This window comes from Trichoplax adhaerens, genomic scaffold (genome assembly GCF_000150275.1).
Source record: "Trichoplax adhaerens TRIADscaffold_16 genomic scaffold, whole genome shotgun sequence".
In the NCBI taxonomy this organism is placed as follows: Eukaryota; Metazoa; Placozoa; class Uniplacotomia; order Trichoplacea; family Trichoplacidae; genus Trichoplax; species Trichoplax adhaerens.
Genome location: NW_002060958.1, coordinates 1,367,656 through 1,386,680, shown reverse-complemented (window position 1 = coordinate 1,386,680; position 19,025 = coordinate 1,367,656). Strand labels below are relative to the sequence as shown.

Here is a 19,025-nt window from a genome sequence, read left to right as displayed (position 1 = left end):
ACGCCTACTATTATTTCCTATCCGATCTTTGTTTACCATTACAACTTCATTCATTTTTGGGGCAATAATGAATATGATAGCTAATATCATTTATTCACTACACAGGTCACACTAGCAGAATAGACCTTAAAATAATCCTTCATGCGTAGCTATTTATCCATAGGCATTATCTTATCCTAAATCATGCGTCTATATTACCTTTACGATTTTACTGTATCACATAATCATGTTAGTTCATGAATTAATATATACGCCGGTTGTTTCGAGAATATGCAATTTATTAATCTCTCTATATGTATTGCTAATACTGAAAACTATAATGAAAATGGTGCTCTACAATAGAACAATTTAATTCTAGTAACCATTAACAGCATTAAAAGTTCAATACGTGAACTCCCGCATCATTATAAGATTAGACTAGTATTGTTTCATTACTTCCGATTAACGGCCGTAATATCCTGGAACACGCTGGTTCCACCACGAACGTCGGGTAAGGAAAATTCTTCGTCTACGGCGTCGACGTCTTCTCCACCACTAATCAGCAAATCAAATGAAAGGAAAAAATTTTCATTAAGAACCTTTACTAATCTTATTCAAATTTGTTAAAAAATTGAAAATTGACAGTTTAAATTCTTCTAAATGGGTTTAAACAGCGTGTAAACGATCGTATTTTATCAGTAACTTAGTAAGTAACAAATAATTTTCATCTTGTAGTTTATCAAATCTAATAATCAATAATGTACTGTGTCCGAATAGGTAGAGTTAATTTTAAGATGTTTACCGCTGCTTTGACTGCGTTTTCTTTCATTTCATCTTCTTTCAGATTTTCAAGTTCAGCTTCTTTTGCTAGGATTTCGTTTTCTTCATCTTCGCGATCTTCAATGGGATGCTCAATATCCGCTAATTCTTTTTCAATCTCCTCTGGGATTTCATCGTTTTCCGCGGCATAAGCCGTGGCGACGAACAACAAACAAGCAATCAAGACCAATTTGAAATTCATTTTCTTACTACATTAATAAGAAAATAAAATATTTAGAAGAGAAATCATCTATTTTCAAATGTAGTTATCTATTAAACTCTATTTCTATAAGTATCTTTATCTAAAGTCAGCGTAAACGATGTTCAATGTTATCTTAAAATTTGTAGAAGAAATCGTTATGATCGTAAGAGCAACTTACCTGGAAAATTTTCAGCACATGAAAACTGGATAACAAGCCTGCAACGGACTTTATATAGACTATGGTTAATGATATCCCCTGCGGGATTACTAATAAAATAACCAATCAGCTAAATTGATGATATTACCTCATTTCGCAATTATACTTATCTATCTTTTTGATATTAAAAGAAAGGGTTCGTGAATGAAAGTCGGTACAGCAGTATTGTTATATTAAGAGAAGCTAAATTCACGTAACCCTTTTTACCCTATGATTGTATTTGATAGACAGATTGTGAAAACTTTTGATCCCGACAAAGAGTTTTCAAAGGATGAACACAAGCCAACAGCCATTTATCTAGCAATTGTATGCATTACAATCAGTAATAAGTCTTTGTGTCTGATCAGTCAATTGAACCGGTAGTAATCTATAGTAAGCATTCTTTACTTATCAGAAGCTTTGCAATTGTGGCAACCTATTATTTCGATGTTAATGAAAATAAATTCGAATAATGAGCAGTAAATTGACGCTGCTATGCTAAGGCAAGTGGATTGATCTAATTAAGTTATATTTAATTAGTAATAAACCATAGTGCCTGATAAGTTAATTGAATGGATAGTGGTCCTGCGTAGGGTTTGTTCTTTTACTGGAATGATTTTGCAATTCTAATAACCCATTATTTCGACCTTAATAAAAGTAAAATTCGAATTATAAACAGGACTTGATATTGTTATGCTAAAACAGGTCAATTGATCTAGAGGCGTTGCTTAAATCAAACATAGTAATTTTGCTCCGATAATCCAGTAAGTCTTAAATGGATGATGGAAGCATAGGTCGTCTCTATCTATGATTTCGAATTAGTACCATACTTCATTCAGAGACTACAGCCATCCCTTTCTAACTCATACCTGTAGTTAAATTTTTACTTGTTAAAATGTATAAAGTACTCTAACTTAATTGCACACTTGTTGAATAAACTATAAATTATTCACTGCCGCATGTTATATTTGTTCACAAAGACTTTTTATTCAAATTTTATTCTTGTATACCTATTAAACTGACAAATCAGTTGTAGAATTACCGCAATCTAGGCATAAGTTAAATTTGTTAATCAAAAGCTTTTAAATATAACCCTTACCACTTGCATATCAAAGTCAAGCAGTTTCTCTACATACTGTAGTATCAATACAATAATCTGTAATTACATGGATACCCAATGTAATAAATATATCTCACAATAACTATCTTAGTCATATAGTATTTTCTAAAAGGCTTTTATTACAATTTTTTAGGAGTAGTAGAGCAATAATTAATTACTACAAGAATCTAGTCTAAAATTTAAAGTATTCCAAGCTCAAAGCGAAGTGAAGTCTCTTCTCCCCTGTGAGCTCATCTCTGCAGTTCTTATAAATATTTCATTAAATCCATTTATGACAACTTGATTAATCTACAATCAGACATAAATCATCAAACAAAATACTTTTCTCTAATAGGACATCATTATTTTCTACAATCTAAATCATTTTAATCGAGATGTCACTACTCTTCTATTAATGTCTAGGCCCGTTCTCCGAAGGGCATTTCAACAACTATAGTGTTTCTAGCTACATAAATCTTGTACCATAATTAGTCAACTGGCTACTATTAGTCATCAGCAATTTCTAATATAGTAGTTAGCAATTATCTAATATTAGCTTCACGGTAATATCTATTCAAAGTAACCTAACTATATCAAATGTAGCTATCCGTATAATCAAATATGGTTGCATCGCTACACCCGTAATTGAATAAGACTTTGATAACGCTGGTATAGTTCTGCAAAATCAACTCTGTGAAGGTCCCTAGTAGTCTTTGTCTTTTCTAATTTACTCATGGATATCTCATCACTTACCAAGCTTGTGTTCGAGTTAATCCAAGTACTAAGCCGAACGCTTATTGGTTTCATCAATGAGAAACTAGCATACACACAATCATAATACTGAAGTCAAGTTCTTCTCACTTCGCATATAATCACGATCCTTAGTGGGATTTTGAATATCTGCTAATTCTTTTTTAATCTCTCTGAGATTTCATCGTGTATTTCGGCATAAACCATAGCGAATATAGAGTAAGTAAGCGATCAAAGCTAATTTTGGAATTCATTTTGAGCCACATTCAATAACAACAATATTCCTTAAACACAAATCTAACACCGCAATATACGGTACAATTGATCAATAATGTACCCCTTTTAAATTATATTTATGCAGTAAGATTACAATCACATTAAAAGAAAGTTCTATTTCGTACAGATATTTTTGAAGAAACATCGCTATGACGTTGTCAAAATTATTTTAATTCCCATACCTAATATTTTGCAACACAAAGAATTAAATAGTAATTTTCAGTAGTTACTTATACACGTTTTAACTAGACAGTAAGCATTGCAACTAGTAGTTGTAATCGGCAATGCTTCTAATTTCACAAGATCATTTATTACAGCTACTTTCTAAATGTCATTTCATTATAAAGTTTGGTCGTTAAAATAAGTTAAATATGAAGATATAATAAATTAACGTTGTTGGATTAAATCAATAAGACCTAGTCAGTGGGTCAATCCCTTTTCGTCTGGCGATGATAATTGCACAAATATTTGTTCTCTAAAGCGACTGAATTGATATTATCTCATACAAATACATTATTAGCCTTGCCTGGGTAAACAATTGACATTTCAATATAAACCATCAATTTCAGCATGAATTAAATATTAATCTTGTGCACGATTTAATTTTAAGATTATTGCAATCTATTTCGAGCTTAATCTGCTCTCATACTTGAATTAATCATACAGGTAATTATTAAACTCTGCTACAGACTATAGTATCTCATACTTTACATCTATAATACACCTGTTGGATAGCATATAAAGTATACAGTGAAGTGACGGTTTATTTAGAATTATGTGAAGTTGTGCTTTTCATATCTTACGTGCTATTTAAACTGAAACCCCTACTGTCGCCTTACCGATGAAATAAGGGTTTCAATAGAGCAACTGCCATTATTGCTGAACAGCTCGCATATGCATCATGGCTGACCATCAGAGCATTAAGTGTAGTTAGATTTAGGAGTACAGACAATAACTATCATGACAATTTTTATTTTAATTGTAGACAAACTGTCGACGCTCCAAATCGTCATAAAATCCTAAAGATTCTGTGACTATAGTACACGTCGTATCGGAGGTTATTATATAGAAAGATATTACAAAACATTAAGAACTTTTACCCATCTTCGATATCTCTATCTCGTAGCATGCTATAAATTTGAACTGCCCTTCTAGTACTAGTTTCTATAGCGATATTATTGGTACTACCTTTACGCTTTATCCTACAGGTAACTTCCTGATTAAGGCCGTCAGTGTTTCGATAGCTAGATAGGAACAGAACATACTTGATAATTAAAAAAATATCGTAAGCTAGATGTTATGATTTTTTATCGTTATATAATGCATGATACGCTTTAAGCATACAAAACTTGGAAAATGACTTTAAGTGAAAGTTTATATGGTATATTTTAGTTGAAAGCATCTCGATCTATACGCTAATTTAGTAAAATTTTCTCATTTCGCTATTGTACTAGTCTAACTGTTAAAACAAGTTGGATGTACATCGATAGATAAATTCTGAACTTCCTTGCCGCTGATTTGACTGCTTTGCTGCTTAAGTCATCTTTATTCACCTGCTGTGACTCAACAGCTTTTCGATAATACTATTTCATTCACCAGTTTTATACTTATTTGGGGATCGTGTGTCTATTTAGTCTTTGTAATTTACTTCGGGAATCCTGATTAAGTAATCTCTATATTTAATCGATTCATATATCCTAATATACATTATTTACGGGTTCCAGGATTAAGATTCAAGTTAAGATTTTTAATTGCATATCAGTTATGCATCAGACAGTCTTCAGTAGAGCTCTGTAAAAAGTTAATTTCTTACTGCGAAATCTGAACTAACAAGTTCCTTCAATCTGAAGGTTGGGTTTGACTCCCAGAGCTTAATACAGCCCGAAATAATTACAGTATAAAAACATAGCATACTTTACATTTATTACTGATTGCATGTATGCTCATTTAACTAACTATAGATTAATTTTTAGGTACTATCGTAGGCATCTTACACATCCTATATTACCTATAGATATTCCATCATATTGCTTAATTACTCGTAGTTCATAGACATAATTATTTAAAATTGTTGCCAAAATGAGACTTTATTGACTAAATCTATTGCAAAATATAAATTGATATTCAACCTACATTTCAGTAATGTTACTACCGACGTAGTTAGTAGTCTATAGTAAACGTTTTAGCAGTTTAAGATCACAATGGTGTTCCATTTGACATAATCAGCTAAAAATTGCTATGGAAAAGTTTTTACTGCTACTAGTTGAAGACAGCTATATTCCATTTCTTCCTTTTATTTGCCTACAGGTACTCGTTGGTTCCACCATGAACGTCGGGTAAGGAAAATTCGTCTGCGGCGTCTACGGCGTCGACGACGGCGTCTTCTCCACCACTGATCAATAAAATATAATGAATAAAGAAATTAAATTCAGTTGACTTTCTAATCTTCTCAGATTTGTCCAAAAAAACACAAAATTTTAGGCTTTAATTTTTTAAATATTAATAGAGATAACTTTTAATTTATCTTCTGTAAAAGCGCTCTTATTGAAGTATCTGTTAAGAAATAGTATTGTAGAATTTTACCGCAGATTTAACTGCTTCTTTTTTTAAGTCATCTTCATCGATATCTGCAAGTTCTGCATCTTTTTCGATGATTTCGTTTTCTTCATTATTACGATCTTCAATGGCATTTTGAATATCCGCTAATTCTTTTTCAATTTCCTCCGGAATTTCATCGTGTTCTTCGGTATAAACCGTAGCGGCAAAGAGCAAGCAAGCAATCAAAACCAATTTCAAATTCATTTTTGAACCTTTTTAACAAACAAAAATGTTATCTTAGAATCGAATAACACTGTGTGAAGCACAGTCGATTACTAAACTTTCCTTGCATTAATTATTTTTATATAATTAAACAACAATCAGACATAAGCAAGTTTTATTTGTTTGAGATTTTTCTTGAAAAAAATTTCGCTAAAAATATTACTTCTAACTTTACAATTATCATTCATAATAGCAACTTCCTAATTGCCATTCCACAACTAAAGTTTGGTCGTTAAAATATGCAAAATAGCAGTAAATAAATATAGCCATTGTTCGATATCATTAATAGGGTTGAGTCTACTTGTCAGTCTTTCTTGATGGCGTCATAGTATATGTACGATCGTTTGTTCTCAAAAGCAATTAAATTAATTTTTGTTGTAAACAATATATTAGCCTTGCAAAATTAAATAATCATTACTTTTACTCACAGTCATAAAATCAACATATGAAGGAGATATGAATATTGTGTACGATTTATTTTTAGGTTGTTGCTTCCTAATTAACTTGTATCTCTTGTTAAGTTTAGGATTAATTGTAATTACTGTAATGAAGTTTATTACAGTATCTCGTACATTATATTCATATCTCATCTATTGAATTGACCATTACAGCGTAAAATAAATCAATCCTTTATTCGTTATTATTTAAAAGTGGTACTTTTCATATCTTAATTTACAATAGAACATTTATTATCATAATACCAGTAAATTTTAGAGTAAATTAAGCTACTATGGAGTTCAAAGCGTAGCTTTGAAATATCTTTATGGTTCAAAGTAAACGTCATTAGTGTAATAGAATATTCTAAGGAATAACATGATAAAACGCCTGGCACACCTACCATTGCTAGCTAGCTCATTTACAATAACTGGAAATGACAGACAGGGCGTTGAGAATCTTAATTAAATGAATGGAGATAATAAAATTATTATCATTTCTTAACACATAAAGACAGAAAACTATAAAATAAAATATAAACTCTTATTTATTCTTATGATATATTGATTTCTACAAATGCAGATGCATATAGATTAACTCTCAGTTATTAAATCGAAAATATCGTTCAGTATCAATTAATGAATATTTAGAATCCTTCAAATGCAGCATTTATAAATAATGATCTGCATATATATTTTCAGCTATAAGATACTGGATTGAAATATACGAGTCATTTATGGATTGCATTGTCTTAATTCTGAGTTGCAATATAATAGATTGTTAAGCAATCTTTCACACATAAATTTTTCATTGAGAAATGTTTTCATGCCTTAATTTATCACTTTACAGTCTAAAGTACGTTAGCCTCTTGGGACTTATCTACACGAAAAGTAATTTTGCTAACTGAAAGTTTATTAAGTTATACGATTGTTATATTACAAGAGGTAGAAAATGTTATTCTATATCTACTTAACATCTAGATACATTATTAACCACACGACAGTTTTCTGCGATGAAGTACATATGAATTTGAAGTAGTATTTTAAGATGATTATTTCTCTAATCTGCTTTTGCCTGTTATTGGATTTTTATGTAATTACTTCTTCTACTTCGCGGTATACCTTGCATCAGTAGAAAATCCGCCGTTATGGGTTGAATTTACTACTGAAAGTTCTAGCCAGATTGAGATTTAAAAAGAGATTTTTGACTTAGTTTTAATAAGAGCGTCTTTATAAGGCAATTATAAAGCATATTTTTTTATATTATTTTGATTTATTGCAAATAGCTGCCGAAATTTAATTTGGAGTAAGTAAATATTGTAAACTTAATGTTAAGATAAAATCTAATCGCCTATCAAATGTGGAAAAAATGATATCATCCGCTAACTGAGTTGAGATAGAAGCTAGTAGAATATAGAAATCGAAGAACTACTATTGGTCAATAGCCACTAGTTATTAGTTCAAAGTTCGTTCTTGCTAACGACTTATGTCATAACTATGCAACGAGCTAATATTTGGATTACAACATATCATTGTTACCTTACCATAATAACTCGTAAAAGTACTGTATTATGTGTAGTCAGTCTTATAATATCATATCGAGTTAACTGATTAAACTTATCGGAATGGAATCGTAGCATATATGAACGAGACCGGATGCGAAATCGGTCATTTTGTAAACTGCCCGGGCATTTTGCAAAAATGACCGATTTCGCATCCGGTCTCGTTCATATGCATATATAAATTACTGCATGACAGTAATTTGCCAATCAGTTAGTCAGTCTGTGGTTAACCATTTGATTACTGGGTCAGTTTTGTGCAAGTATCTACGAAATAAAGCACTTCATTTTGTAACACTCTGATGGACTATTTATGGTAAAACTAATGGGAGTACCGTAGTTTTTGAGCTAATTTACTAAGATAGCTTAAAATTTAAGAAGATTGGACCGACTTAGTTTGGTTCTTGGGATAAAATTTTGCCTTACAATACTTAGTACCAGCAGAGTAGTTTACAATTTAACAAGCACCCTTCTCTCGTCTCAATTCCATTAAGATTACGTTATTATCGCTAAAAGAAGTCATAATTTACCCTAGTATATTCATAGGTAAATCGCAACACATATAATAAATTATGATAGAATGTTAGATGGGCCATCTAATATTTATTTCTGATACAATATCTAGCCGAGACTGAGTATGAAGCAGCAAGCAAAATAAAATGAATAAATATGTTTCTATAAGAACCTTTGGAGATATTTAATAATTATATGTTAAAATGAATAAGGAATAGAAGGTGGCAGTGTAGGATAATTTCAGATAACTTGCAATCTATATTATTAAAGTATAGCCATTTTTTTAATGTCTTAAACTACAATCTCCACGCGTAAATTATTTTACTGTATAAATGCGATTAATTTTAGTTCCATATATCAGTCGTTGTTATTACTTCCAACTTTACTCATGATACTTTCACAACAACTTGCACAATAACATAAAGAAATTTTTCGTCTAAAATGGAATATAGGGCATAATAAAGAATTAATCTTCCATTCATTTTGATAACGACTGCTACATCTAAACTTACAGATTTATTGAAATCTCTGTCACATGTTACGAGGTTTTAAATATGAACAGAGGCATATCGCAATATTAGAACGTAAATATGCAAATATTGTCAAATCATACGAGAATTCATATGACAATATGTTGCTACTATTATAAATGTTCGTATGTTATATTCCGCCTCTGCTGGTATTCCAATGGAAAAATTAAAACCTTCAAAATTCATAGGCGAGCATAATCAGAGGCGAAATATACTATACAAATTTACCAAATATTTATGAATAGTTATTTGAATAGTCTTTGCTTGGATTTTAATTAATCCTAATTAATCTCATTGGCTTAGAGCAATCATTCACAAGATCTAAAATAAAATTGATAATAACGTAAGTCATCACCAACTATCTGCATACAAACATCTGAGTAGGATAAATTAATTTATGGTAACTTTGTTAATTTCCAATATCTAAACAGCACTCTGAAGTTACGTAAGTAGCAAATTATTAAATTTAGTAATCTCGTGGAATTGGAAAAGATTTCAATTAGACTGATTATGATAATGTATCCAAAGTTATAATGAGATGGCATGTAAAGCAGAAAAGAAAATTATAACTAGCTATTAAATCATAGTTTTGTGACTGTATTTCAAGGAGTTTATGGCTCCATTCATGCACTTGATGCTTTACTTTAATTTTTTTCTATTAATAACAAGTTTGCTGCCCTTGTAGCTGCGCAAACAATATAGACTAATTAATAACTTATGTAAGCCTACGATACTATTTGTGATATATTTCTTTAAATTTCTATGAATTAGTACTTTTAGCTGATACGGTAGATACTGAGACCTGTCTTCAATGTCAAGGCCAAATTTTACAATAAAGTAATTTATATTATGAGTAAACTGAGTCTGTTAGAGACTAACATTTACAGTAAAGTAGTAGGTTGGATCGAAACTCTTAGGTTTACCGATCTTGTTGCAAATTATTTAAGACAAACTACCTTACATTTATGTAAAATATTGCCGGATTGGTTAATAAGGGCTTCTAAACATCGAAATAGTCAAATTTTACTTGAACCAAATATCGGATTTGAACTTTTTCCATATTGTATACGACATATCTATCGGAGTCAAATTCATGACTGGTTCAGTATAATTAGAACGTCAGGTATAAGAGGAGTGTGTAAAAAATCATTTTATTTATCATATACCTGCTGGAAATTGGAGAATAGGCTTTAATTGGAATTATCTTGCCTAAGGGAACTGTAATACCATCATCTATTATTTTGTTTCCGGCTGGATCTGGTCCGTAACCACCTACCGCTAAGTTAGAGGAGAATTTATAGTTCTTACTAAATGGTATATCAAGGACATGGTTTTAAATAATTCGTAATGCTTACCTTTAAAGCTGTCAGTTCCTTCAGGTAGTTTGGGTTTCTGATTAAGTTTGCAAGATTCTATATTCATTTTATGCCTGTAATCACACAAGAAATAGAATATAAACTTCAAACTAGGACACTTTTCAAAAAAGTAACCATTTCATTAGCTTAAAATTTCTCATCAATGTAAAATAAGTTATCAACTATACCAAGAACTCCAACGAATCGAATCTGCTTATTCAAAATTCGAACTTACATTTTACCTAAAGCGACCTCACAGAGTAATAATAATCCGACAGGGTTACTGGCTGTAGTTTCACATCGGCTCGCGCTCTAAATAATAACAAATGCAGTATTTGGAAATTAAGTTTCCAAGAAACTTGCTGTGATCTAATTATTCGTTAAAGAACATTAGTTTAGTACAGAACTCTCTTCATTTTGAGTAGTTAAGTTCTGTTACCTCCCACATGATATCTAAACAGAAAGTAGAAATGATTGTATTTTTAGTCTTAAATTTTGAATCACGAATAAGGCACAGAGCAGTCTAACAGTTTCATTACCAGTAAAATAGAGTGCCTTGCCTACAGGAAAGCATTTCTGAAAATGGTCATAATAGCATTAGTGCAAAAGCGAAAACCACAATGTAACTTTATTTAGCGCTATACAAAGTTCATGATTAAATATCTTAATGCACACGTCAGTCCGTACTAAAAATATGAATGATAAAACGGCAAATCTGTTATACTGCATCTTTATGAATATTGAGAAATAATTGCATAAAGTACAATTAGTAGAATTTTCTCCCGATAGCAATCACTGATACAGAGTTTACAGTAATGCAGAAGTATAACATTATCAATTTACTACATAACACTAGTATTTATTTTATCTGCAACAGTTATGTTCAAAGAAAGCTGCTAAATCGGTCTAGTAATGCAAAATTATATTCATCCTAACAAGATTAATGTTCAAACAATCAAAAATAATATATTATTGCAGTAATATATCATCCAATAACAATTTAGATAACATAGTGCTTAATTATATTATAGGACTAGTCTAAACTCGATCACTAAATTTGATTGCCAACGATTTTGGTAACGCTATGCAACTAAAATCACTAATCTATATTACATGAAAAGTTTATTTTTGCATTTAAGTGTATGCGTTAGTTATTAATGAATATTATGAGAGTGGTTAGATTCGTGAATATTAATATTTTGCTGTAACAAACAATATCGAAAAGCAATTAAGACTTTATCTACTAACAGTTCCATCAAGTTTCTCAGGTACTGGTTTTATTCCTTGCGATAATATCTGAGCGTAGTTAATAGTTCGAAATCCATGCCATAGTAACATTCTGTTATCCGTATTATTAATAGCTTTGAATTTTTCATCGTCTCTTTTGCTGTTTATTTTGAATACCTATTTAGTTGAATCCGGAATTTAGCATTAATACCTTTGACTTTGATTACTATATCATTACATCCACTTCGATCGTACCTCCTCAACGGAGATTGAATAGTATTTATTCACTGGATATCGAAAACCATTTCTCGCGTACGCTTTGATCATGTTAAATACATAGCTATCATGATCCAGAACCTATAAATTAGAGTATAGTAATAATATTATTATTCCTTAAAAACATTTCAATGAAACCTTATTGTAGCAAGGATACTCCTAAAAGAGTTTAAGAAATAAGTAAACCTGCCTCAATATTGGTTTTAAGTCTCTGGTAAAGACTCGATATAGGATCAGTTGTTGATTTTCCAACAAATTCAAGCAGTTCATAAGCTACCAATATATCTTTCAAATCTTCCAATGCATAGCGACATTGTATCAACTATATTGATGTTAAATCATATCAAGTAATAAGTAAGTTCCTAATACATACTAATTTACGGTTTCTACTATCTTATACTAGATCACTTAGCTAAAATTTTTAACTCTATATTTTACATCATCATCAAGATCAGATAGATTCGCATGTGTTAAATCAAAAAACGGTTTTCTGGGTATAATATCACAGAGTTTTTTGATCCTGTTTTCAATTTCCTTCAATTTGTTTTTTTTGTTGTTTTGTTCAGTCTTGCAACTTTTCTTTATCTAAACAATACAATTTTGTTTTACGACATCTAGAGAACTACAAATTAAATTATAGAGAGCCACAGTGCTACAATAAATTATTAGAAGGATAAAAATAAAGAAGATATGTTTGCAGTGTTATAGATAGGAAGAAAACGCAAAAGATATGACGCTTTCATCGCACAAGGCCATTTACTATAGTATTTTTCGGAAGGAAAAGACTAGCTTTACTTATCTCTAACTTTAAGATCATAATGTCATCCATGATAGAACTAGAACCGGTAGCTAATGTAATACTTATCCATTTTCATAGATAATTACAAATTACTCATTTCTATTCATATAGTCATTACAACACTGCCATCATATTATGTAGGGTGGCTCTATCAACCTCTGCGATTTCATCAAGCAACTTTGAGGCCTCTACCAGTCTATCAGCTGTCAAATCTTTCAATTTTAATCTTTCGGCATCGATCTAAAATAGTTATTGGATCACATTATTTTTTTACGTTTAATATATCGTGTTAGTTTATTAAGATTATTATACCTCGGATTGAACGATAGAAAATTGCATAGCTTTCACATCAAAAAGGAGCTGTAAGAGTTTATGAATAGGTCCTTTAATACGTTCAGAGGGACTGTAGTAAAGCAGTTGTTGCAATTTCATAGCCTCTGAATCCTAGAAATAGATTTAGTTCAGAACTAAATTTCATGGAATGCTTTAAAAGCTTCTAAAGTTGAGTACACGCAGAATTTTAGACTATTACTAAAGTAATTTATCACATCTTCCATAACTAAAACGTCATAATTTAGATCACGTAGCTAATCCATAAGTTAGCAATACGTTAATCTAAAATTAGTAACTCTAGTCAACTATCTACTTGCAATACATTTCTAGTTAATGAACTCGAAACCTTAAAACCCCATGAACAAATCCCTGTAGGAAATCCACGGTCTATTTTCAGCTTGAATTCAACATCTTTTCCAAAACGATTGCCTGCATGCAAGAAAGATGCATTATGCGATGTAGCATATCATATTAAAACGCGATAAAACGCGAGTAAATTATATACAAATATCGTGTAATAGACTTGAAGGTCCAACAATAATTGAAAAATAAGGGTATGACGGTATGTTACTTACCTGTAAGACCATAGTATTCCAACTGAAATGCTAGCTTCGCCTCTTCTTTAGTATAGAAGTGCTATTGTATATCAGAAGAAATACTTTAAAAACTACATTAATTAATGTCATTCAACGAAATCGTTACCATAAATAAATCTTTTCCTTTATTATAATTGTAAAATTGCTGCTTAGCGTTGATAACGTTACCTGAACTTCAAACCGATAAAAATTTTCATCAAGGCTGCCTTCATCATTATCAATGATAACAACACAGAACCTAAAATATTACATAGACGATAGCAATAAAGCTATGGGACTAGAAATTTTTAAGTATTATTACTTCTGTAGGTAGTATAAAGCAGTCCCAAAATATTTGCAATCTAATTCAGTACTAACATATCGGAAGTAAGATGAGCCAGGGCTTGCAACTTTGTTAGGGCTGGTAATTGTCCATCATCATTATGTTCTACTACAGTACTATATAGATTACCAGATTCTTCTAAAACACAAAATTTTTTATGCAGACCTATAGAACAATACACGAGTATAATGTTGGAATTACTATTAATACATATAAGCGTTAAGCTATTCAGTGTATGCTTAGCAACTACGGACAATGCATGTTTTCTTTATCTTATTATGCGGTGTTTTGAAAATTTATAAGGCTATTAATGAGATATGTCTAGTAATTCCAGAAAACATAGACAGCGATAATTAAGGCTTAAAATATAAGTTATCGGTGCCGTTATTTAATATTTTTACAATAAAACTGTAATTAATGAATTTCATTTTTGAGTTATAGCAAAAGATCAGGTACGCAGTTTGGTGATATTACCTATCACGCCCTCACTCATAAATTATAAATTAGTTACAGCAATTTCTAACGTAATATTAGCGACGATCTACGATACCTTTCAGAGAATCCGTGATTGGATTTTCTGACGATCTAAAGACTTTAGTGGAATAGTACCCTATTTATAGCATAAGCATTAAAATAATAATGTATTTCGTAATTTATAGCTTTTACCTTGCAATAACATAAAATAATTTACAAACTTATATTAGGCAAGCTTAATAGTAGTTTACGTACCATAACGTCGATTCGCAATTTTTATATCCTAAATATAAGTATTTTCATAATTAATTATCAGACTCTCATTTATACAGATTATAAACCCTAAAGATCGTATGACTTGCGCTTTATTAACTATAATAATGGCATGAAGATTTACCTTTTTACTAATCCAATCAGCTATATTATATTTTAAGATAAGGGTATTAAGATCTTGTCTGTTGCTTTTTCCAAAGCTATCGATAAATTCCTCAGCTACAATAGGCAACTTAAAATTTTTCATTTCCGTCCATTCATTATGATTTGATTCTAATTCCGCTATAAAACCAAATGCTTGTATTAATACTTATTGCCTGAATTTGAAAAAAATTTTAACTAATCTCTATAATAAAATCGTTGATGAATTCACTGACCAAGAGAACAAATACAGAGATCGATGTAACTTGAGATCTTTGTATGAATGGAAGCTCCCAAGTATTCTAACTGCTCTATTGCGGTCAACTAGTAAAATTAACAGTATGAATATATTTCATGGCAGTAGTCCATTTCTATCTATCCAGACTTCATCTTAAGTTAGTATGTCACTAAACCAATCTATTTACTGTTTAATCTTGAAATATATCAGTCTATACCTTGTCTCGTTTAAGATTCCCGATAATACTGATTTGAATATCACCCAACGGCTTGATATATAAAAGTTTCTCCCTTTTAATAACATAAGTACGATTGCAGATTGTAGATTTAATTTATATTACTTTACTGAAGATTACAGTTCGTAAAGATTATATTATATCACCTGGAACTCGATTAGCATTCAATTAAAGCCAACACTAACCTGCATAATTCATTGCCTTGTGTTGAAAGAACCTGATGTCCTTTTAGAACTTCGGTTGGTATCCGTTTATGTGGTACAAATGTAAATTCTCTCCTATAACAGAAAACAAAACACAATTTACTTTTAATATCATTATTAAATTAATTTTATTTATTAGCACGCAACGATAGTTTTAGAAATGAATATAATTCTTACAAATAAATGATATCATAAATAAGGCTGCTAAAGTTACTACTACGAAATTGAAATTTCATTGCAACGATAGAAACATGATCATACAAAAATGGTGATCGAGCTTTTGCATCATCAGGAACCTTCCATGACTTTTTGTCTACTCTCTTGACCTTGTGATTGCAGGCTGGGTGATTGCATGCTTTATACTGCGTTTTTCCACTATTGAATTGAAAGAGAAAAATATGAAGCTATTACTTGATTGTAATATTAGTTAAGATAGATCATGGCGACAAAATTTTATAGGAGGAAAGACTTTTATGGATCTATCAATCTTAGCTGTAGCTTAAATGCAGCGTCGATTTAAACTTAACATATTCCACTATGTGAATATATATATACCGATTAACATAATCGTAAAAGGTACCACTGCGACAACGAGGACAAATCAATTCTGCACCAAAAGCCATGCCATAAATGCATAATTCTAAAATATTCTAATAAAATGTAGTAAATGAAACCTTTAGAAAATCCTATATAATAAAATGAAATGTACCTAAAAGACGATTTATCAACATATATTTGCTTTGTTACTGTTCATAACACTGCGATACCGTAAGTAGCGATTTACCGCTGATTCTTCCTCGGGTAATTCGATGTTATATTCTAGCATCTTCATGATCATATCTTCGTTAGTCTCAGTAGTTAACTTATCGAAAATCCCTTGCAACAATATAGCTTGTTCCTGCCGTAATAAATTATTTTGTCATATAGCCAAATAGATTAGTTAAGAGATGACAACCTACTTAGAAGCGAAACATCCCTTGCGACAATACATGACGAAGATATAACCAACCTTCAAAGCTGTTTTTCTGTCCTCTATACTTTCTGATTCAACTAGAGCGCTGTGCTGAGAATATTTGCTGAGTCTATTCTTGGATTTAAAATTTCTCTTCTTCATCCTAGATAAAATCATGAATGTAAATAAAGCAGTTTAATTGATATCAAAATATTATCTACAACAACGGGACAAGATTAATGCTTAAACTCTTGTCTGTATTCAGTATAACATATACATATCAACTATATTTCAGTTATTCTAATTAAATCGAGATCAGTGTATCAACAATATCAAATTTCATCCTTTATGGCCATTTTTAGCCTTGCATATTATGTTAGAAAATAGAACTCGATAAATTTGGGTTAATTTTAATCAATTTTCTGAAAAAAGTCATCCGTTAAAATGGAAAAGATTAGAATTACTTATAAACTATCTTTTATCAGAAAATACTAACACGGTAAGAGTAAAAAAAACTTTTATCAACGTTAGACAACCTGCAACCGCCACGATATTTATTGAATTAACGTAATTCTATCTTATTCTAAGTAAATATCGGCAGTAAAACAATAAACATGAAAATATAAGAATCAGTAAATGAGAGGAATTAGACAATATGTGTATTTTAGTTTCTTTAAAGGCAATTACAGTTCACCTTTCAAGCAAGTAAATTGGCATAATGCTTATAGTTCAACTTACAACTTATTTCCCGTCTGCTTTGTCTCAAATAAGTTAATTAGATAAGTTAGCATATTATATAATATACAATATTAGGAAGCTTCATGATGGCCTTATATCTTAATGCGTTGGAGCTATAATTACGTCAATAATTTAATAATAGTATCTAAAAGACGAAATAAAAACTGATGCCAAATGATAAATTACATGATGCCACGATACTAATCTGTAGTAAACATTTTTAATGTATTTTGCTTACTTCCGTATCGAAACTATCTATTACAAGTAGTTAATGATATTTTAATGGCAGATCTATAAATAGCATTGGTGTTTCTGATCAGTAATTACTCTTCTAAATGAATTACTGTATAATGATGAGGGCAAATAGTCAGGATGATAAACACTAATCAACAGAAGAGGCAAAAATGTAAAATGCAATTAAATAAAGATCGCCTTGACAGATTATCTTCAGGACTTTATATTGATGTTGAAACCCTCATACATCCACTAGGGGAGTTTATTTTGAAATATAAAGAATATCTATAATTTATCGATTAGAAAAATAGTCTAAAGTAGTAACTTAGCGAAAAGTATTCATTTTATTACAGCATCATTGATTGATATTGATATTCTACGACTGTAGAGCTGTGTACTTGAACGTGAAAGTAATAGGTATATCTATATTTTGTTATTCATTATTCGACTCCATGATTAAGATATCAACACATTCTTACCTTACATTTATTCTGTACGTTTCTGTCAACAACGAGATCGTACCCTTGTCAATCAATCACTGAATTAATTTTAATTCTGGTTGATTACTTTTGCGAACAATTTGGATTCAAATCCAACTTATGAAAATGAACAACCCACTCGATCCTGGCCCATGAATCATTTATATCTTCTATCTATACATATCACTAAGATATAATTATCTATCAGCGTGTTAGCTAAATTCCGGTGTAAATGAATCTGATTTGATAGCAGCATGGTTACTTTTATTCGCAGCCAATAGCGTAAAATAGAATGACTATAATGCTTCCCTTCCGATCCATTGATTTAATTACAATGTCTCAATTTTCTCCTCCGTGTTGAGATGACATCATCATATCGTATGATGAATGAATAATAACGATTATCAACGATAGCTTTTATTTTTTACATCAATTTATTTTCAAGCCATTCATGGACAAAGATAAAAATTATCAGATCAACGCTTACAGAGTACAGCATGTCACGAACTACAGTGTTTTGTGACTCCATAGAGGAAAGCAATACAACATAGTCTTGTAATTAGGTTAATATTGACATCTTTGATAGTGTTTACCATTTTTCCTGACTTTCTTAATTCATTTTTAAGGCAATGTTAGGCCTTGTCAGTTCACTGAAACTGTTTCTTTACAGCACTTAACAATGATAGGTGGGTAGATAGTTTCTACTTCTAACCGCAAATACCGCATTGTAGCTGCGCCTATTAGATATTAGTTGATCAGGATAGTAAAATTGTTCTCATTTGATACATTTACTTTAATCGAGTTAATAAAATTTCGACTGTAAATTATTGTAAGTGCTGTCTTAACCTACTTCCGTTTAATCATAGAACTCCTAGTTTCGAGAATGAACGACTTGCCAACTGCTCAATGTTCAGTACCGTTCCATGTTTATACTACGAAAGACATCCAGGTATTATTTTTGAAAAGTTCATGA

The 19,025-nt window shown here is 30.8% G+C and overlaps 3 protein-coding genes across 3 annotated transcripts; all 3 read right to left on the bottom strand.

Moving 5' to 3' along the window:
• Window positions 1-441: 441 nt before the first annotated feature.
• Window positions 442-1,000, bottom strand: TRIADDRAFT_60631 (uncharacterized protein; the record flags this gene model as incomplete). Its single annotated transcript, XM_002116540.1, has 2 exons — window positions 442-534; window positions 782-1,000. 2 exons carry the CDS (start codon window positions 998-1,000, stop codon window positions 442-444), a joined length of 312 nt encoding a protein of 103 aa, XP_002116576.1.
• A 4,391-nt stretch (window positions 1,001-5,391) lies between these two features.
• TRIADDRAFT_64292 (uncharacterized protein) lies at window positions 5,392-6,123 on the bottom strand (the record flags this gene model as incomplete). Its single annotated transcript, XM_002116539.1, has 2 exons — window positions 5,392-5,769; window positions 5,905-6,123. 2 exons carry the CDS (start codon window positions 6,121-6,123, stop codon window positions 5,623-5,625), a joined length of 366 nt encoding a protein of 121 aa, XP_002116575.1. The 3' UTR covers window positions 5,392-5,622.
• Window positions 6,124-9,004: 2,881 nt separating this feature from the next.
• TRIADDRAFT_60629 (uncharacterized protein) lies at window positions 9,005-17,318 on the bottom strand (the record flags this gene model as incomplete). Its single annotated transcript, XM_002116538.1, has 24 exons — window positions 9,005-9,083; window positions 10,344-10,455; window positions 10,533-10,606; window positions 10,768-10,844; window positions 10,972-11,055; window positions 11,781-11,936; window positions 12,015-12,116; window positions 12,991-13,074; window positions 13,147-13,278; window positions 13,514-13,596; window positions 13,743-13,803; window positions 13,932-14,001; window positions 14,121-14,250; window positions 14,636-14,695; window positions 14,815-14,842; window positions 14,957-15,114; window positions 15,210-15,297; window positions 15,429-15,501; window positions 15,632-15,724; window positions 15,827-16,024; window positions 16,205-16,299; window positions 16,434-16,547; window positions 16,659-16,764; window positions 17,296-17,318. 24 exons carry the CDS (start codon window positions 17,316-17,318, stop codon window positions 9,005-9,007), a joined length of 2,280 nt encoding a protein of 759 aa, XP_002116574.1.
• Window positions 17,319-19,025: the final 1,707 nt, after the last annotated feature.